The 19613-nt window shown below is 40.2% G+C and overlaps 5 protein-coding genes across 11 annotated transcripts; 2 read left to right on the top strand and 3 right to left on the bottom strand.

Annotated features, from left to right (window-relative positions):
• Positions 1–318: 318 nt before the first annotated feature.
• LOC108108566 (adenosine deaminase 2-A-like) lies at positions 319–3669 on the bottom strand. Of its 2 annotated transcripts, XM_017216654.1 has the most exons (4): positions 2944–3669; positions 1896–2208; positions 1373–1555; positions 319–1313 (listed from the first exon to the last, which is right to left on the bottom strand). In XM_017216654.1, the coding sequence occupies exons 1-4, from the start codon at positions 3402–3404 to the stop codon at positions 687–689; spliced, it is 1584 nt and encodes a 527-aa protein (XP_017072143.1). In that variant the 5' UTR covers positions 3405–3669; the 3' UTR covers positions 319–686. The 2 variants fall into 2 exon arrangements, with proteins under 2 accessions (XP_017072143.1, XP_017072142.1); XM_017216653.1 differs by lacking the exon at positions 2944–3669 and having other exon boundaries at positions 1896–2872.
• A 1080-nt stretch (positions 3670–4749) lies between these two features.
• LOC108108565 (adenosine deaminase 2-like) lies at positions 4750–17931 on the bottom strand. Of its 5 annotated transcripts, none has more exons than XM_017216647.2 (4): positions 17832–17931; positions 6605–7566; positions 5969–6151; positions 4750–5909 (listed from the first exon to the last, which is right to left on the bottom strand). In XM_017216647.2, exons 2-4 carry the CDS (start codon positions 7454–7456, stop codon positions 5283–5285), a joined length of 1662 nt encoding a protein of 553 aa, XP_017072136.1. In that variant the 5' UTR covers positions 7457–7566; positions 17832–17931; the 3' UTR covers positions 4750–5282. The 5 variants fall into 5 exon arrangements, with proteins under 5 accessions (XP_017072136.1, XP_017072140.1, XP_017072137.1 ...); XM_017216651.2 differs by having other exon boundaries at positions 6605–7562; positions 17815–17918; XM_017216648.2 differs by having other exon boundaries at positions 17815–17917.
• LOC108108564 (adenosine deaminase 2) lies at positions 8125–10874 on the bottom strand. Of its 2 annotated transcripts, XM_017216646.2 has the most exons (4): positions 10466–10874; positions 9308–10374; positions 8872–9054; positions 8125–8808 (listed from the first exon to the last, which is right to left on the bottom strand). In XM_017216646.2, the coding sequence occupies exons 2-4, from the start codon at positions 10202–10204 to the stop codon at positions 8200–8202; spliced, it is 1689 nt and encodes a 562-aa protein (XP_017072135.2). In that variant the 5' UTR covers positions 10205–10374; positions 10466–10874; the 3' UTR covers positions 8125–8199. The 2 variants fall into 2 exon arrangements, with proteins under 2 accessions (XP_017072135.2, XP_041674102.1); XM_041818168.1 differs by lacking the exon at positions 10466–10874 and having other exon boundaries at positions 9308–10378.
• Positions 11334–12823, top strand: LOC108108567. Its single transcript, XM_017216655.1, has one exon. The coding sequence runs from the start codon at positions 11396–11398 to the stop codon at positions 12632–12634; it is 1239 nt and encodes a 412-aa protein (XP_017072144.1). The 5' UTR covers positions 11334–11395; the 3' UTR covers positions 12635–12823.
• On the top strand, positions 13409–16493 carry LOC108108562. Its single transcript, XM_017216645.1, has 14 exons — positions 13409–13612; positions 13694–13967; positions 14026–14052; positions 14108–14338; positions 14391–14432; positions 14490–14720; positions 14775–14912; positions 14995–15048; positions 15108–15143; positions 15206–15316; positions 15372–15623; positions 15674–15734; positions 15797–16227; positions 16288–16493. The coding sequence occupies exons 2-14, from the start codon at positions 13872–13874 to the stop codon at positions 16390–16392; spliced, it is 1815 nt and encodes a 604-aa protein (XP_017072134.1). The 5' UTR covers positions 13409–13612; positions 13694–13871; the 3' UTR covers positions 16393–16493.
• Positions 17932–19613: the final 1682 nt, after the last annotated feature.

Below are 19613 nucleotides of genomic sequence, written 5' to 3'. Positions count from 1 at the left end.
GGTATTATTATGTTTTTGATTCATTTTAGTTCTTATATTTAAAAATCGCGGGTTTCAAGAAAAACATTTGAGGTGTAAACTTTGTTTTAAACTGGCAAAGTATGCTTAGGACCATTCCCTATTTAAGGTAATTTGTGACGAGATTTGTTCATTAGGTGCAGATCATTATAGTTCACAATATAGTAGATCACAATAGTTCTTATTAGGAAAATGTCTTAACTCACTCTCCCATCTCTGAGTGTTCTGAAATCGCTTGGCTAGCCAACTCATTACGATTACGTTCAGGGTTTTTGAGCTTTGAACATAAATTGCATGCACTCTTATTTCGGCTACGACTAAAACGGGTTCTTTATTGCTTTCGTTTTCTTTGGCGCAGGAGAATAGTTCAGCCTTTAATAGTGGCACAGAATCTCATTGGTTTAGAAAAAGGGTTTAGCCTAGGTCTACCTAAGGACTAGTCCATAACAATTAGCTTACAACAATGGTTACATATTGACGATGTGATTATGAATATAGTTCTGACTGGATGAGAATGAGGCTGCAATGTTATGAAGCCGCTGCAGCCGTGTGTAAAGTTGGAGTGGAGTGGTAGATGCAGCAGGTGAGGTGGCTTTTTCCGACTAGCGCTAAAGGTTAGAGGCCATCAGGGATAACGTAACCAGCAGCACTGACACCACCCGTGCTAGTCAATCGAGATGTTGACTTGGAGATCCCCGGTTGGATTCATTCTCGTTGACATCTGCAATGAACTGGTCCCATTTCGCCTGCCACTTCTCCAGTGCATCGAATTGGGCTTCTGCTGACAGCGAACTATATTGGATGGAGTTCAGGGCCAGCTTCTTCAGGAGTCGCAAATCCGAGTGTTGCGAGGCTATTCCCAGAAAAGCGATATAGAAATCGTGCGAGAGGGGCGTGGCCTTCCAGAAGGAGGGATCATCCGAGGAAATAACCACCGGATAGCCATCGGCTATGAAGTGGGAGCACGGGTGGTTCCGGAAGTCCGTGACCAACTGAAGCACCTGATTCGAAATGGGGCTGACCTCAATGGCCACATTCAGTTTCTTCAGCATGTCCAGCACGACGGGATGTTTGACTAGACCAAATCCATGGCCAATACGCTTAGTTCCTAGCAAAATAGCATCAATCAGATTCTCGTCCACAGATGAACCGAACCAGTTTGTCTCTCCAGCGTGGAAATAAAAGTCAATATCCTCAGGTATCGTCAACAGTTCATCGATAAAGTCCCTTAAGGGACGTCCCAACTCCTCCTGGCCAACCAAATCAAAACCAGCCACAAAGTCCGGGTATTTTTCCTGTCGATACAGTCGTATGTTAGGATCACACTTTAAAGGTATTTTAATATAAAACTTACCTTAATCTCTTTCAAAGTGTTAATATAGGAAGTTAGTCCCTCTGTATTGGTGTTACGGATGGGAGCGTAGATCATGCGGGAACCGATAAAATCGGGATGATCCTCTTTGAACTTTTCCAGGGTCTCCACATAGATGCGCACAGTATCCATTGCAGTGAATTCCGTGCCATTTAGGTCGTAAAGCTGGAAACAAAATATGTATTAGGTGAACCAATCGGTAAAAAAAATATAAAATATTGTTACTAAATATATAAATGTAGTTTTTTATTTAAGCTATATGTAAGTAAATTTGATTAGAAGTTAAATAATCGTTTTTAATATGGCAAGCAATAAAATGCGTTAAGAAGTTTTACAGATTATTTTAATCAGTTTATCAAGACTAAATCTATTAGTTACTGGTAACAAAATGTTTGATTAGAAAATATTTTGATTAAAGAATTTATATTTATGTCACATCAAAACGAATATAATAAGAGTCAAGTGCTCCTAAAACCTAATTTAATATTCATATTAGCTAACTTACCGTGGGAACAAGGGAACGGAATTCCAGGTACAGCACTCCATCCTCGTAGAACTCCTTAAGGGCAGTATAGTAGTAGTCCGCCCAGACGGGGGCATACATCACGAGACCGTCGAGTAGCGCGAAAATATTCATAAACGTGGACCACGCAGCGTTGTTGTCCTCGAACTTTGTGGTGGGATACAGGGTGAGTCTTTCGGCCAGATACTCATCCACCCTTTTAGATCCGTACTTCGCTCGCACCTCGGACAACAGACTCCAATCGCAATCGTTCAGTGCCTGTGGTTTCTGCTTGGAAAACCTCAAGGCAGAGGCGCTCAGATCCCCATCCTTTTGGCAGGACCAGAGATTATCGTAGTAAGTGAGATTAATGATGGCCGCGGTGCTGCAAAGAGCAGTATCGTGGGCATGAAGCACAGCACCCTTGGGCATTTTCTTCAATAGCTGAAAGAGGTCAGTATCCCGGATGTCATCCAATACCTCGAAAATGTGGTGAGCGGGCTTGAAGAGGTGCGGTGTAATCAAACCCTCTTCGAACTCCTTTATCTTAGCCTTCATAATGGTTTCGTTTGCTTTGATTTCGCGTTCTGTAAGCTCGAGATCATAGCCCAAGGATTTGGATTCTTCGTATCGAGAGAAGGCATTTCTCAGTGTCTTATAGGTATCCGGAGTGGGACGTCCGGGACCCAGTAGGGCCTCCACATGGCTTGTACTACTGTAGAGCGTCACCAGCTTTCTATCAACCAGGTTCTTCTGCCGAGTGCGTGATTCCACCGGACCCGGTGCAAAACATAGACAGACGCACAGGCCAATAGCGAGCAAGGCGATAAGATTACGACGGATGACGGGCAACATGATGAGCGTTGGATTCCGTTAGGATCCGATCACGACTAGGTCCACTCTGCGACTGACGTCTACGGCAATTGAGGAGCTCCGATTTTAGTTTCGATGTCGCTCCCTATCTGAAACGATTGGTGATTCGACATTATCTTTGATTTAACACGCGTTCGAATGGATCTCGAGGCGATAATTGCGCGTGCGGGTTGGCAACTCGCACCCCTCATTCGCTGTACAAATCCAAAGATTCTCACGGTAGGTCAAACTAATAAGATACTCCGTACTGCAGAGTGCCGTATCGTGAGCATGGAGCACTCCGCCCTTGGGCATCCGCTTAATCAGATTAAAGATCTGCGATTTACGGATCTCGGTCAGGGTCTTAAAAATGTGTTGACCTGGCGTAAACTGGCTTGGGTCCAATATGCCCTTGGATATCTCCTCTTTTTTGACGGCCATGATAACCTTGTTGGATTCCTGCTCCCGCTCATTCAGCCTTATCTTCTGACCCAATATGTCCAAATGCTCCACCTTGGCAATTACCCGGCGAAGAGTCTTGAATGCCGTGGGTGAGAGTTTCCTCAGAGACCGCGCCACCGAGACCGAGGAATGCCCAACTTTGGCGCATTTGGTGGATGCCCGTCGTACGGTGATGGCGAATTCTCTGATGGCCGTCATATTTATTTAAATTCCTTTGGCTCACCAGCCCTTTTGGCCAAGGATTTCTCATGGAGAATTTGGTTGGGATTTCGTTAGCCGAACATGTGATTTACACAATTTATTTACCCTGCGAAATGTGTCACGCCGAATGTGTCAATAGGCCGCACATTTGTTAGCGCTTTGCCATTTTCCCATCTCACTCAAGCCCCACGCACAAAATGGCGCCCAACGCATTTCCGCTTTAACACACTAAAGCCGCGACCCCGTCAACTACACACACATGTGGCTTTTATTAGTAATTTATGGGCTCGTTGGATGGCGGACTGGGTTTGGTCTCCGGTTTTTTATGCATCCGCGCGCCCTCAACACCACATTAAATGTGCACGACATCAAATTGATGAGGCTTCCACGGCCAGCGGCAGATATAGGAAAGGTGCTGACGGATTATCTTTTTTAGATATTCTAGCTTTTTGCCCTTCAGTTTTAAAAGTTTGGGAAAAATACCATTATTAAACTATAAATATTCAGAAAGTCACCGTTAAGCTCAGTATTCCAACTGTCAAAATTATACTTAAATAAACTTTTTTAACGTTTTATGGGATAAGGATTCAGGTATGTTTTTGTGTTCTTTTACCTGTTTCACTTATTTTAAAAAAATTTTAATTATAAAATACTTTTTGAATACTTATTTATTCACCTGTTTTTTAAAATTTCCGAGCTAAAAGCAATTCATGGATTTGAAAGAACTGGCTGCACTGAATTCCTTATCCCACACACTCTTACGTTGGCCCATCAATTTTATGTTCGCATAGATGTTGGCAGGACCAAACCTGACTGCATCCGCGGCCGCCGGTAGCCCATAAAACTTCGCCAACTCATTACGAGGGTCAGCCAAATCAAAATCGAACCCTGAGCTGGCAGCCGCAGCACTAAACAGTGGCACGTAAAATTGATACATTCGGAGCTTTCGGTTGGCTCGATCCGCAGCTCAAAGGAGGCTGGATGATGGGTGGTTATGGGTTGGCGTGGTTGGTGCCTCAGGGGCTATATATAGCGCATATTCATTAAAAATCGCATCCACTTTTCTGCGTACTCAACGCAGCCAAAGGCAATGAGAGATTTATGCGGACGAATCCTCGAGTGCACTTCTCCGATGGGGATGACATCGTGACTGTCGTTTTAGATTTTGGGTTGATATAAAGGTAAATTATTAGTATCCATGGGAGAGCGGTTAAGTGGACTGCGGTTTGCTTGATCCTTTTGCTTAATAACTATTCTAATACGAGTTACTGTTTTAAGATAAGTGGTTGTAAAATATGTACGATGTAAGTGCAAATTGTTAAAGTGTAAAACCCGAAACTGATAGTGTTCACATTTAATTTAATTTTCGTTGTTATAATAATAAAAAATGAAGGTGTCAAGCATGAAATTGTTTGTTTCCAACTTCTTCAAAATCACCTTAGATGTGGTCGTCTTTTACAACATCATTTTGAAAGATTTTGTATTGTTAAATTATTAATAGAATTTCATATTTAAGGCAAGTATATGCTAATATGTAAATCGATTCGGTTATTGTGTAGAGAAAATTTCTTAATAACTTTCTTACATCACGATTCCATCTCTGAGTGTTTTGAAATCGCTTGGCTGGCCAACTCATTACGATTACGTTCAGGCTTCTTTAAGCTTTGAACATAAATTGCATGCACTCTTATTTCGGCTACGACTAAAACGGGGTATTTATTGGTTTAGATTTCTTTGGCGGAGGAGAATATTTCAGCCTTTAACCGTTTCTGGGGATGGCACAGCTTCTGGTGGGGTGGGTATTTCTGACTAGCGCCAAAGATTAAGGGTCATCAGGGATAATGTGACCAGTAGCGCTGCCACCACCCGTGCTAGTCAATCGAGATGTTGACTGGGGGAACCCTGGTTGGAGGCCTGTTCGTTGACATCGGCGATGAACTGATCCCACTGCCCTTGCCACCTCTCCACTGCCTCGAATTGGGCTTCTCCCGTCAGAGAACTGTATTGGATGGAGTTTAGGGCCAACTTCTTCAGGAGACGCAAATCCGAGTGTCGCGAGGCGATTCCCAGAAAAGCAATGTAGAAATCGTGTGACATTGGTGTGATCTTCCAGAAGGAGGGATCATCTGAGGAAATAACCACCGGGAAGCCTTCGGCAAAGAAATGGGCGCAAGGATGGTTGCGGAAGTCGGACACCAACTGAAGCACCTGATTCGAAATCGGATTGACTTCAATGGCAATATTCAGTTTCTTTATCATTTCCAGCACCACAGGATGTTTGACAAGTCCAAATCCGTGACCAATACGCTTAGTTCCTAACAAAACCGCATCGATCAAATTCTCGTCCACAGGTGCTCCGTACCAGTTTGTCTCTCCAGCGTGGAAATAAAAGTCAATATCGTCAGGTATCGTCAATAGATCATCGATAAAGTCTCTCAAGGGATGTCCCAACTCCTCCTGGGCAACCAAATCAAAACCAGCCACGAATTCGGGGTATTTTTCCTGTCGATGGAGTCGTGTGTAATGAACACTCTTTAAAGGTAATTTAATTCAAAACTCACATTCATCTCTTTCAGCGTTTTAATATACGTAGTTACTCCCTCGGCGTTGGTGTTACGTAAGGGACCGTAGATCAAGCGGGATCCAATAAAATCGGGATGAGCCGCTTTGAACCTCTCCAGGGTCTCCACATAGATGCGCACAGTATCTATAGCGGTGAATTCAGTACCATCAAGGTCGTAAAGCTGAAAATAAAACCCAGAACATTAATGACTTCTAAAACGTAGCTTAAAATTATTTTAAGTATTGAAGCGAAAACAATTAAATGCCTTAAAAAATTTTCATTATTAGTTAGTTCATCTAGACTTAGACAAAAATATTTACCTAAATGTGGATAAACAGTTTTGCGCCTTGTGGGGTTAAGATTGGAAGTAGCCGGTAAAAACAACTTTAAAATGCGTGGACATTTCCAATTTACGTACTCTTAATTCCATTTTTTTTTAAATCTATTTTTTATAGTCTACGTGTTAATACGGACGAACGGACAGGTGGAACGACATGCGTAAATTGAATCGGCTATATAGCTTTTAGAATGTATATAATTTATATACTCTTTTCACCTATATCTTACATAATTTTCAACTTATAAATACATAATTAAATTAAATATATTGTTTACACATATGAAAATTATTTACCGTGGGAACAATGCCGCGGAATTCCACATACAGCACTCCATCGTCGTAGAACTCCTGAAGGGCAGTATAGTAGTACTCCGCCCAAATGGGGGCATATAACACAATACCATCGATTAGTTGGAAGATGCTCATGAATGCCGACCAGGCAGCGTTGTTGTCCACGTACTTTGTTGTGGGATACATAGTGATTCTTTCGGCCAGATACTGGTCGACCGTTTCAGCACCGTACTTGGCTCGCAATTCAGGCATCGGAATCCAACTACAATTATCTAGTGCCTGTGGCTCACCCCTGGAAAATCTCACGGCGGTGGGGCTTATATCCCCATCCATTTGGCACGTCCAGAAATTATCGTAGTAGGTAAAGTTAATGATGGCCGCGGTGCTGCAAAGTGCTGTATCGTGGACATGGAGCGCGGCACCCTTCGGCATTTTCTTTATTAGCTTGAAGAGGGTACTGTTCTGGATGCTATCCAAAACCTCAAATATGTGGTGAGAAGGGTTAAAAAGAAGCGGTGTAACCAAACCATCATCGTACTCTTTTAACTTAGCATTCATAATGGTCTCATTGGCTTTGAGTTCATTTTCGGAAAGCTCAAGATCATAGCCTAACGATTTGGATTCCTCGTACCGAAAGAAGGCATTTCTCACAGTCTTGTAAGTTTCCGGAGTGGGACGACCGGGACCCAAAAGGGCCTCCACATGGTTTGTACTACTGTAGAGCGTCAGCAACTTTTTATCAACCAGGTTCTTCTGCCGAGTGCGAGATTCCACCAGACTCGGTCCACAACTTAGAGAGACGCATAAGCCAATAGCGAGCACGGCGATAAGATTACGACGGATGATGGGCAGCATGGTGAGCGTTAGATTTCGGTAGAGTCCGATCACGATTAGTTGCACTCTCCGACGTCCGACGTCTGCAGCAATTGAGGAGCTCCGATTTTAGTTTCGATGTCGCGCCCTATCTGAAACAATTGGTGGTTCGGCATTATCTTTGATTTAACAAGCGTTCGAATGAATCTAAAGGCGATAATTGCGTATGCGGGTTGGTAACCCGCCAACTAGTTAATCGCCGGCAATCGGGCAATCTGGCATCTTGATTTACGAGTAGCCAAAGATTAGATTGGCAAACCCTGGCCAGGAACGTGTCCCTGTCCTTTGAGTACTGCCTTGTTGGTCATTTTATTGGGGCACACTCGATAAAGCGGAAAGCAGTAGGTATTAAACTAAGTACCCCGACGAAAAAATCGATAATTTTGAGTTCTTAAATTATAGATAAAGCAAATATTATATATTTTCCCATCAGGCCTTCTTCGACTTCGCAAACGAAAATAGAATTTAAATTATGTCAAAGCTAAAGCTAGTTATAAATCATACAAAAAGAATTCTTATTAAAAGTGCTTTAACTGAGTTTTAAAGAAAAACCAAATTATATTTCAAGTATCAATTATAAACTATAGGAACAATAACGAAAAAACTCCTCTTAAATTCCTACAATTAAGTTAATTCCGAATCTGATCTTATTTGGTCAAAACTTTTTTTAAACTTTATTGAAGTTTAAATTTCTAAAAAAATGTTCTTCGTTGGACAAACATGACTTATTGGTACCCACTACTGTTGACGAAGTTGGTGACCCACCGGTTCCAGTTACAACGCCACTTGGATACGGCCACATTCCTCTCCACTTCGCTGAGGGAACTGTACAGAAACGAATTCAATGCGAACTGCTTGAGCAGCCGCAGATTGCCCGACCCACTGACTACGCCCACGAAGGCCACATAGAAGTCATCGGTCAGAGGGGAGGCATTCCAGAAACACGGATAATCCGATCCAATCACAATGGGGAATCCGGCGGCAATCAAATACGCAGCCGGATGTTGCCGGAAATCATTAAAGTACTGCAAATGGTGATTGGATAATGGACAGATCTCGACGGCTATTTTAAGTTTTTTCATGGCCTTCATAATCTCAGGATGGAAGGGTAGATTCACAGAGTTTCCGACCCGTTTACTTCCCATCAATAGGGCATCTATTAGATTCATATCCGGTCGTGAGCTGTCCGGACACCGCGATTCACCCGCATGGAAATAAAAGTCAATGTCCTTGCCGATCTTCAATAGTTGAGTTGAATGGCCCAAGAGGGGCAAATTGCACTCGTCAGCAAAGGTGTTCAAGTCGAAGCCAGCAAAGAAATCGGGAAAACGTAACTATCAAGTCAGAAAATTAAATCATAATTCAGTGGCTTTATGATTAATATAACTCCCAACTACCTTTAAAAGGCGGGCATTTATTAAATACTCATCCATGCGACTGTCATTAACGTCCCTAGAAGGAGAATAGATCAGCTTGATTCCGATAAAATCTTTGAAGGTGCTCTTGAAAATATTCGAAACCGAAACTATGGCATCTGCCGTTTCAAAAATGGTAAAGTTTTCTCCTTCCAGATCGTACATCTAGGCAAGGGTCAGCGATAACAAAGGTAGTCGATGTGTTTATTAAAATATTGAAAATTAAATAAACAAGAATTAAAGTTGGTTTAGAAAAGTTAAAAATTGTATACGCTTCAAAATGCTTTATAAAAACAATCTTTTGTAGAATCGAACAAATGGACAAAAGAAGGTTGATTCTGATTAGGAATATGTATTGCACCCTCTTGCATCAACGTTTAACTTTTGTTTAAATTTCCCTGCTTAATTCACCACTCACGATTGGCAACGAGGATCGCAGCTCAACATATTGCACCCCGTCGGTGTAGAAGTCGTTTAACATGCTGTATATGAAATCTCTCCAGATCGGCCGGAACGTGATCAATCCGTGGATGAGTCGTTGGTGACGTCTTAAGTGCCTTGCGAGTTTAGATGAAGTTTCATATCCCTCCGGCCGGACAGAAAGACTTTCCCGCAACCTGTTCTCGAATCCGGTCCGAGACTCGAACTCAAAGAAGTTGCTCATCAACATCCAGTTGCATTGGTAATCCTCCGCTGGCGGGATGAGCGGAAAAAATTTGGAGAACCGGAAGTCTTCGAAGCCCTGATCTATGTTCACGCAGACCCACAGATTTTCGCGATAGGTCAGTTCGATAAGGATCTCCATTTTTAGCATTCCTGAATCGTGGACATGGAGGAGTCCGCCCTTGGGCATGCTTTTTAGAGCCGCATAGAGATCTGTATCAGTGATATTGAGATGCCTGAGAAAAGGCGGTGGTTGGGAGTGATAATTCCGCCAAAGATTGTGAACCTCCTCATCCACCTGCTTGACAGCCATCAGTCGATCATTGGCCTCTTCCTCCAACGGATTCAAGATTATTCCACTTCCAAGTCTTTTCCGTCGCTCCATGTCTACGTAAATTTGCCTTTGGTGGGCGTGTTCCTCCTCGGCCGTACGATTGGACTGGATTTCACCAAGGGGAACCGAACAAATGAGCACCAACACCATAAAGCACAGCATAGCCGCTATGCCAACGTGAAAGCAGATTCCTCCATATTTACTTTCCGCAATTTCGCGACGACTCTCCTCTTCGTTGAGGTCCAAGCGGATCACCCTCATCGCAGGGGGGGAGAGGGGTCTTATCGTTTGGACATCCTGAGACTGCACGTTCTCCATGGTACAATAACTTTATGATCCAAACGAAGTTTTTGTTTAATTTTGTCCCTCATTTGCCAAACATACTTTTTCGAACCAAAAACAAATCGGATTTTTGAAAATGACTCGTGAATCAAGGAAGTTTTTTGTAGAATCGGTTGATATAATCGTGATAATAAATCCTATTGGTTCTGTAGTTTAAGATCCGAATTCAAATAAATGTTTATTTATGGACTTTAATATTTTTCCCAGAAAGAGTTTAAGATATGTAAAACTATTTACCACTGTCTTGCTACGGATTCTTATATTGAAGAAAGCTATACTCCGTGCAGTAATCGCCCTATCGGTGTCCAGTAATGATATCTCTTTGTTTATAACTGCGGCAGTATCGCCATTGAAAACGATCGTGATTTGTTTCCATCCAGGTTTTTTTTTCGTACTTGAAATTTGGCCCCCCCGCCTTTGACATATCATATCGCCTTGGCCTTGGCCACATGTGTAGTTCGAGTAGTGAAGGGGGATTTACCAAAATAGACCAACTCTCTTCCTCGCTTTAGAGCTCTTTCTTATGTTTTTGGCATGCCGCTCATCCAGCGATAATACACAATCTCGTACTGAGAGTGTGGAAAACTGGAACTCCCGCACCCTGTACTGGTTATAGAACTCTCTCTTTACCAGCGGACAGTTTGGCAGGGGTTGCACTTATCGACCACCACCAAGAAGAAAAGCGGGTGGTGTCTACAGCAGTACAGTGGACACGGTGGTGTTTACTAGTTTTAGTATTTGTTTACCAAATAAAACCAACTTCAGGTCGGCATTGGACAAGAGTCGGCTTCGTATATGTGAAATATTTCAGTGATATTTTTAATTATTATTATATTTAAAAATAATATTTTTAATTAAAATAAAATGTAAGCGTCTTAGGTTGTTATATTAACTATGGTTTTAAAAATCTTGAACTCGCTGTCAAAATTTTGTCAGTTATTGCCATCCTTCGTCCCACTGTGCCATGAGATCTGGATAATCGGAGACACATGCGCTACTTGCACGCACTGCCAGCTGCGATTGCATGCAACCGCCGAAGGCGACACTGATTCAGCCGCAACGGGGGTTCAGACTATGGACACATATAACTCAGAAATCGGCCAGACACATGCCACGCGCTTCCTGCTCAGTCGAGCGAGCTTGTTCAGCGGCAGCAGATCGAGTGGGATGCGATTCAGGACGACCATAACCATAGGCCATGTAGAGCCACCCGGGAACTGCGGGCTGATGGAACTCAACGATGACTGCCTGCTTATGATTTGCGAACGTCTTTCGCTGGGGGACCAACTCAAATTGATTGAGCTGCAAGAGAAGCGACTATCCAGTTTGATACTTCACCTGTGGTCCGGCAGATATGCCAAACAGTTCGATTTTGGCCGGGAGCAGCATTTAAAGCTGTTGAAATGCGACGAGCAAGCCAAACTATTGGATTACATAGGCAGGCGAACAAGAGCCCTTATTAACTTGCCAGGAACTAGCGAATGTTGCCGGATATGGCTGAAGCGGAAGCGAAAAGTCTTTACCCATATTCAGCGAGTAAGTTTCACTAAAAGCAGTTCTTTGCTGATACAAAAACTGCCCCACCTTTGTCCCAACATGGTGGACCTTAAACTTGGTGAAGGTGTGGACTTAACACCTATCGATATGGATTGCCTATTTAAAAATTTGAACAACGTTAGATCCTTCGAGCTGCTCTCTAACTCGCATTGCAGGCAGTTTGAGTACCAGTATCCCCGAAGTCTGGAAACCCTAAAGCTACCAGCCTGTATGGTAAATGCTCGCGTTTCTGAAATCTTCCAATTGCCTAGACTCCGCCTATTGACAGCTTTTCTGTGCCGGAATTCGGGGCACTGCCACCTGGATGATGGCAAGGCAAATGCCAGTGGCACAGGAACGTTGTCCGCGTGCCTGCAGCAAATTCGGGGTCACAATTGTCGGATTGTGGGACTCCGTTTGCAGTGTCGACTGGATGACTGCCTGCCAGTCGTCGCTGTGGAGGATATATTCCGGCTGCGATACTTTGCCTGGCACTCTCAGCTGACGGTGCACTATGATGTGGCGGATGGAAGCGTCACGTGGATGCCACAGCGACCGCAGGCGGTACGCTCCCTCCTCTGCTTCCTGGCCACCCAGGCGGCCAGTTTGCGGGAATTGGATTTCACGCGTAACGCACATGCCACGCCCACATTTCTTGCACAGTTAGACGCCCACTTGAAGCGGGCCGGCGGATGTCCTACCACCCAATTGACAAATACGAACACTCATGTGAGTGCGGATGTGGAGGCGGATGCGGATGCGGATTCGGCTGAGACAAACGATTTGGCGTTTGTCGAGCTGGAATTGCTGCATTTGCCTAATGAACAATCGGAAGCGAGCACCGGAGAGATGACAGCGATGAGGGATTAGGCCAAAAGGATAATGGATGGTGCATCTGATCTGATTGCTGACGATAGTGGAACCATAATAGCAAATTAAGTAAATCTCAAGTACTGCCGCGGGGAAATGCCGAGTTGAATTTAGCACACGAATATTCTTTAATATACTTTAAGGTTTATTGATATATAGATAATAAATATGTGTTTAATACAGAACCAAAAATATTGTGCTGTGAAACTTAGTAAGTACTGGTACATAATTAGCTGGGGAAAACGCATAAACTAAAGGTGAATAGTTTTGGCTTACCAAAAAAAAGTCCAAGCTTATGGTGCGACTGGAGAGGCCGTTGTGGTCCTCTCGTTTCCAGTTGGTTATTAGTTCGATACTGTCTCATGTTATGTTATTATAATTTTAACGAGATGTCGAGAATAAACGAGACAAAGCTATCTAGTGCTGTGGTCTCTTGAGTTTCGTAGTGAGTAACAGCGAATGGGATGACGATAGTCAGCGTATTCACTAATCACAAAAATATAAGAGTTACAGAAGAAATAGGACTGTCTTTCAGAATGGAATTCAGCGGGATCAAGCCCAAGGGAACTCTATTTTTGCGTAAACCCATTTCTTCAAAAAGACGATCATGAAACCTAACATCAGCACAGACGAAACAAAGGAGAATGCAAACCTCGATCCGACACATGGATGTATATTTCCTACTTTTTATATATGTACTGATTCATTCAAATTCAAACTATTTATAAGCATCACCATTTCTTATCAAACATTTTCAAAAACTAACAAAAACCTTTGTACTTCTCAATACAATGTAAATTTCAGTAGGTAGTTTTTATTGCAAATAATATTTTGCATTCGGTCTTTACAGACCGGAATACAGTTTTATAGAATACACTGACACAAAAACACGAACACCTCACACACAATACTATAGAATTTTTGCAGCCAATTTTCTTAAAATCCATTAAAGCTGTTTCCCAATCGGTTAGACTGTATGTAAGTATTCATTGATATTTATTTAAATATAAAATGAGTTTCTATTCAATACATTTTTATATTATAAATGGACATTTTTAGAAATTCTGTTCTGCTGCCCGATGAGCTGTTTTCGGCCCTCAGCCGCTTTTTGGGGTTCCAAAAGGATCTGAACGAGGATAGTTCAAAAGAAAATCCTTGCTTGGGGGACACAAAAGCGACCTGTTCCGTTAGCGACGACGACACCTACGATCCTTGTCCCACTGTCAGTTGGTATTCAATGCCACGCACCCCCTGTGAACCGCAACAGGATCCTCTACATCAAACAACCCTCAATGGCAGCAGACAGAATGAGTCTTCGGTGATGCAGCAGATGGTAAAAATATATCATAAAAGTATCTATCTATTTCATGAATTATAATATCAATTTTTAGCTCTCTCGTAACAAAGACGACGAGTATGTGAGTAGGACCCTTCAATTGCTTACAATTTATTTTATTTATATAAACATTTTAGCAATGTTGCAACTCTCCGGAGTGTCCGAATAATAGCTCACCAATTAGGAGTTCCAATAATCAGACCTTTCCACAGCAAATTGTCCCTCTACATAATTTATTTAATTTTCAGTCTGCAATCAATCATTTACACCAGTCACCTCGTCATACGACACGATCTCACAGTGTTCCTCGACACCATTATAGAAATAATGAATATGATAAGTTTGATCATCATAAATCTACTCACAACGTAAGTCTTTTATATATTAAAGAACAAAATAGTTATTAAGAAGTAATAACAGGAACATAGGAATGCAATAAAGCCACGTAATGATCACACGCCTGTAAGTATTTTGGTTACAAAATTAGGCCTTTATAAGTAAAACTATTTATACCAAAAGTGCGAAAAGAATATGCCAAGTGGAAATTCGTATTCCATTAATCAATGCGATAATTATGATATGGACTGCAGTTCTAGGAATAACACATCGAACGGGTGGAATAATTCCTCTCAAATTGGTATGAACTTCGGCGAGTTTCAGAGGCGGCAATTACAAAGCCAACAGCAACAAGCTCGACCGCAAAACCAATCACGAATATCTTGGATAGACGACGAGGAATCTATTGATTTTGTAAGTAATTTCAATAGAACATAATATTTGATGACTTTTTAAAACTATTAACAGAATCCAGATCTGAATAGTACGAGAATAAGCCGTGGTGATAGTTACCAACAATCGGTGAAAAATTACTCACAGCAAAGCCCACGCTATCGAGAAAAACCTTCTTGTCAGATGTGCAACACAAGCTGCCAACCACAAAGTGTAAGTAGTAACAAATTAAATAATATTATATTTATAAAATTATTCGACATAAATATTATTACATTTTTCATTTTCTAACTAGAAGGAACAGTCTATGTCCGCTCCAAGTCCTGAATTGATGCGAAGGCAAAAACAGGTAGTTTTTATATACACAGGTAGTTTTTTTATTTCATGATAATATATAATTATTTACAGTGTGAATCACCGCAACTACGATGTCGACAAATGGATGTTAGTACCCAAAACCTAAAATGTAATCATCGTAAACTTTAAATAATTCTATTAAAATATAGTACGAAACCGAAATCAATAACACGAGTTACCTTCAACCACCTGAGACTCTTAGAAACGCTAGATGTACACCACAAACAATTCAAAATCTTGGTAAAAATCAGTGCTGCAATGTAAGTAATAATATTGGGAAATACTTTCTATATCAATTATCTTTCTCATATTCAGAATTCACTTAACATTAACCGTGATTTACCTAAGAATCGGTCAACTTGTTGTCAGAAATCTCTGGGCCAGAGCCAAAACAATCGATCGATTCCACCCATAAGTCAAGCTGGCTGTTGTAGTCAAGGATCGACCGCCTTTGACAGAAGTCTTCAGGATAACCGAAGATTTGAATGTCGAGGAAATACGTCTACTTTAAGAAATCAAACTCAGATGGACATGTCTCAAATAATGTCAGAATGGTCGTATACGAATGTAAGTCAATAATTTGCTATGTATGTATTAAAAACCCCTTTACTTGGCAGCATACATCATTGGGAAAATCAAAGCAAAATTCTTCCTTTGGAGGACGTTCTATGCAAACCCGTAAGTTTTTCTTAGGTTTAACTTTAATAAATAAATAAAAACAAAAAATCCTGCAAAAAAAGCTGAGGATCGTCTAGCCGAGCGCATTCAAAATGATTTTCATGAGACGTTGGTCAAGGATCGTTTTTGTCCGGGCATTATACAAGCTAGTCTGGACGGACGTGAGAATTTCAATCAATACGCCCAAGAGATAGCTTTTGCTGGACCCATTCCGGAAAAGCCATTTCCGGTGGATCCCATCACCATGATAGAAGCCATCAAGTTGCGAATCGACTACGAACGTAAAGAGATTCGTAAAGAGAAAGATAAGGCTGAGGAGCGAGATAAGGACACAAAGAATCACTCTAAAGATGCCAAATCAAGACGTTCCAGACCAACCATCGTAAATGACATTGATGTACACTTTAATTCTAAGAACAAGTCTGAGGTTAATGAGGGCGTGGCAGCCTTTCTGAAGGCAGAGAACGATTATCACAATACCAGCATGGGAACAGTAAGTTCTATTCTAATCAGATTAATTTAAATAATTTAAATGAATATTTTCCCCTAACAGGATTCCGCCTTTGATGCCCATATCAATAGCTTTGACAGTAATCTCTTTGATGAACAAGTTAAAGTCAATTCCTACACGGCGACTACAACTCCCATTTATAGATAATTTAAAATGGATCATTAATTTTTGTATTATCAGGAAGCCATTCACAAGCCCACCGAATCTAGTAGTCACTGTAATAAAATTCAAAAAAAGTCCCTAAATAATCTAGAAGTCGTTTGCTCACTGAAGGGAAGTGAATATTATAAAACAAGTTACTTCCAGTTGGTTCATTCCACTTCAAGTGAGATTAATAATACTTCTGAAAGATAGCTACAAATTGTTTAACAATTAATCAGACTTATGAATGACTTCGATATGTGCAATCTATGTATGTACGAATAATCTTTATAGGTGCCGAGACTTTCGTCAGGCTCTACTTGAATAATTTATTTATCGCTATTTACGGATCAAATCGAAAGTCATAAATTACGTAATTTCCATTGAATATTTGAAGCCATTCAAAAAATGTGTATGCGAAATATTTTTGCAATGCATTTCACTGAAGAATTTTTTAAACAATAATAAATAATGTCCATTAGCAGTCAATATTTTTTCAAAAATCGACGGGAGGTTTGCCTGATTAAAGTACTCAGACGGAAAACAGCAAACAGAAATATTTATTTAAAAAAATTAAAGAAAGGAAATAATTAATTTGTACTTAAACTGTGTATTTTCTTATGAATAAAAAAATACCTTTTTGATGTTCCAAACTAGAAACCATTATTTAAGACTGCAGTTTTAATTTTTGTTTTATATTCTTATTTACTGATAATTTTGGTTGTTTTTGTAGTAAGCTTGAAGATGATACCGACACGATTAGTGAGCTATCATTTTATTTTTCAGTCGAAAAGGTGTAGATAACAAAACAGACAAAATGAAACCAACAAATGGGACAACAAAAGACAACTAAAAGAGCAAAGTCTGCGGATACTCTGAGCATAATATTCCGAATTCGTAATATACATACATAACGATATGCCACTCTCGCGAACATAAACATTTTTAAGAGACACGGCGAACAGTTTTTAAGAGAGCAAAAGTTGGAACATAAAACAAAGTTGAGTTAAAAATAAAAATCAGCTGTTGTGCCACAACACTACAAAGACTTCTATCACGCTCTTTTCAGCAGGCTGATTTTTACACCAAATAAGCAAACACAACAAAGAGATTTAAATAAAATAAACTACACATTGAAAGCCCAACTCGTTTGGCTTTTTTGTTGGCTTAACGTGGCGAATTTTCATAGATTAATTTCGCTGAGCTTGCATAAACGAATCAATTATGCGACTTTAACGCTCATGTTTTTTTCTCACCCTTTTCTCTCTTTGTTTGTATTGAATATCTGTTAATGCGCTTTATCAATTTGTTGCTGTAAGCTGTACTTAATTAGCAGTTTTTAATTTTCTTTGTATGGCTCTCAGTTCAGTGCACACTTTAAGTTCAGTTTAATTTTAACACTATTGAAATAATCCAAAGAACCTTTACCACAAATAGAGGCATACCACATTCACTTCGAACACTTCTTCGCCGCGATCCTCACGGCAACCGCACGTCCCAAAGACTGATCCCAACTATCCCGAACTCGAACCGTAGAACCTCTCCCGATGATCTTTATATACCGACGGCAGCGTTGACGTCGACGCCGGACTTCAATCAATCGTTCACTGCACGAACAACCCTGTGTTTTCTTTCTTCACATTTTATCAGAGTAAAAAATAACAAACGAAAAAAGGCAGGCAATTCGAAAAGCCTCAAACTCTAGATAATGCTCCCTAGACTCTCAAATTCTCTTTATGAAATGAAGAGACCGGCCTGATAATGACCATTGAGCCGAAGGTCGTTTTAAATGTTTTCTACAAATCTCGGTACTTGTAAAAAAAAGATCTTAATTTATTTTTATTTAATTTATAATTTTAAGAAAAGCAATATATAAAATCTGGTTAATTGTTTTAATATATTAATATTAACATTAATATCAGCTATTTAAAAGCCAAAAAATTTGTTTTTGCATGGCATTTTCCCAGTACAATAATGAAATATAACATAAATACCAGATGGTTATTTTATTATATATATATATTTTATATTTCATGAGCAATAACATATTTCCTACATTCCATAGATAACTGACTCTCAAACTGCCTCAAAATTGCTTTTAAAATATTTCAAAAATATATTCATTCTAATTTTTCGGCTTTAGCAACATTTCTATACAAAAATATCAATTACTCAATCAAACAATTTTCGCAAATGGTAATGTACTTATTTATTCAACTTATTTTTCTTTTATAAACAAAACCCATTCGATTGAGCGATGAGCGAAAAATGAATTAAAAAGTCTGGACCACCCAAAATTCGGCAAAAAGCCACAAGAAATTAATGCTTCTTCTGGGGAAGAACACTAATTCGCACACGTAGATTGTGAAAATCTATAAAATTTTAGTTTTAATTTGTCAGGAAAAGGTAAGAAAATTTATTGGCAGAATTCCATCGAGTGCAAAGAAAAGGAGGAAAAGGAGAATAATAAATCGAACATTATCATCAATTTTTATAGGACCTTAAAAAGAAACATCTTCAAAATATAGAGGATTTTCCATTGTAAATAGCATTTAACACAGATGGTTTGAAATTCTTCTGTTTTGGGTTTAGAATTTTAGCACTTACCCTGCATTCATAAATCCCTTTCAAATACAATGCAGCCTTTTTTTTTTTGTTTATAATAAAAATTTCTGTGATTTGCTTTGTTTTTAAATTAATGTCTTACCACGAATGTGTTGCACATTGCCTAGGTAGAAGCTATATTTTTGGCTCTGCTATTTTTGGTCACGGATGTGCAAATGTTTAAATATGTATATAGGATTCCAAAACTCAGAAAGACAAAGGTGAGGTAGACACGAGCACAAGCATCCGGGGTATGAGGGTCATAAATAAATTCATAACTGCATCCCATGCAAATTTTACGGGGCAAATGCTTCGAGCCAGTATTTCTTAGAAAAACTGATTCAGAGCGTAAGCACTGTATGAGCTATAGTGCACACCGGGTCATAACCATAAAGGCATTTGTGATGCAAGGATTATATGGACTTAAATAATATTTATGACATGTGCTAATCTCCATGGCTTACCAACGCCCATCCGTTGTCTCTCGAACCAAGTTATAGTCATTGCCTGCACTTTATGACTAATTATATTTGATTTGAAAATACTTTAAATCAAGCTAAATTTATTCATCATAGTGGATAGCACTCCAACTTAAACAATACAGATAACACTTTTGGAACATT

The sequence above is a fragment of the Drosophila eugracilis genome, unplaced genomic scaffold, assembly GCF_018153835.1.
Source record: "Drosophila eugracilis isolate 14026-0451.02 unplaced genomic scaffold, ASM1815383v1 contig_2154, whole genome shotgun sequence".
NCBI classification, from domain to species: domain Eukaryota; kingdom Metazoa; phylum Arthropoda; class Insecta; order Diptera; family Drosophilidae; genus Drosophila; species Drosophila eugracilis.
Note: the sequence above shows the minus strand (reverse complement) of the source record. Positions and strands in the feature narration are given on the sequence as shown.

Excerpts from the sequence above, each read along its gene's own strand:
- LOC108108566 (XM_017216653.1), bottom strand. The coding sequence starts at position 2,747 with ATGTTGCCCGTCATCCGTCGTAATCTTATCGCCTTGCTCGCTATTGGC. Across the intron at positions 1,556-1,895 it reads TCCGTTCCCTTGTTCCCACG|CTTTACGACCTAAATGGCAC; the intron begins GTAAGTTAGCTA and ends TTTTGTTTCCAG. Across the intron at positions 1,314-1,372 it reads ACACTTTGAAAGAGATTAAG|GAAAAATACCCGGACTTTGT; the intron begins GTAAGTTTTATA and ends CTGTATCGACAG.
- LOC108108565 (XM_017216647.2), bottom strand. The coding sequence starts at position 7,456 with ATGCTGCCCATCATCCGTCGTAATCTTATCGCCGTGCTCGCTATTGGC. Across the intron at positions 6,152-6,604 it reads TCCGCGGCATTGTTCCCACG|CTTTACGACCTTGATGGTAC; the intron begins GTAAATAATTTT and ends TTTTATTTTCAG. Across the intron at positions 5,910-5,968 it reads AAACGCTGAAAGAGATGAAT|GAAAAATACCCCGAATTCGT; the intron begins GTGAGTTTTGAA and ends CTCCATCGACAG.
- LOC108108564 (XM_017216646.2), bottom strand. The coding sequence starts at position 10,204 with ATGGAGAACGTGCAGTCTCAGGATGTCCAAACGATAAGACCCCTCTCC. Across the intron at positions 9,055-9,307 it reads TGCGATCCTCGTTGCCAATC|ATGTACGATCTGGAAGGAGA; the intron begins GTGAGTGGTGAA and ends ACCCTTGCCTAG. Across the intron at positions 8,809-8,871 it reads TAAATGCCCGCCTTTTAAAG|TTACGTTTTCCCGATTTCTT; the intron begins GTAGTTGGGAGT and ends CTGACTTGATAG.
- LOC108108567 (XM_017216655.1), top strand. The coding sequence starts at position 11,396 with ATGCGATTCAGGACGACCATAACCATAGGCCATGTAGAGCCACCCGGG.
- LOC108108562 (XM_017216645.1), top strand. The coding sequence starts at position 13,872 with ATGCCACGCACCCCCTGTGAACCGCAACAGGATCCTCTACATCAAACA. Across the intron at positions 14,339-14,390 it reads ATCATAAATCTACTCACAAC|GAACATAGGAATGCAATAAA; the intron begins GTAAGTCTTTTA and ends AAGTAATAACAG. Across the intron at positions 14,721-14,774 it reads ACGAGGAATCTATTGATTTT|AATCCAGATCTGAATAGTAC; the intron begins GTAAGTAATTTC and ends AACTATTAACAG.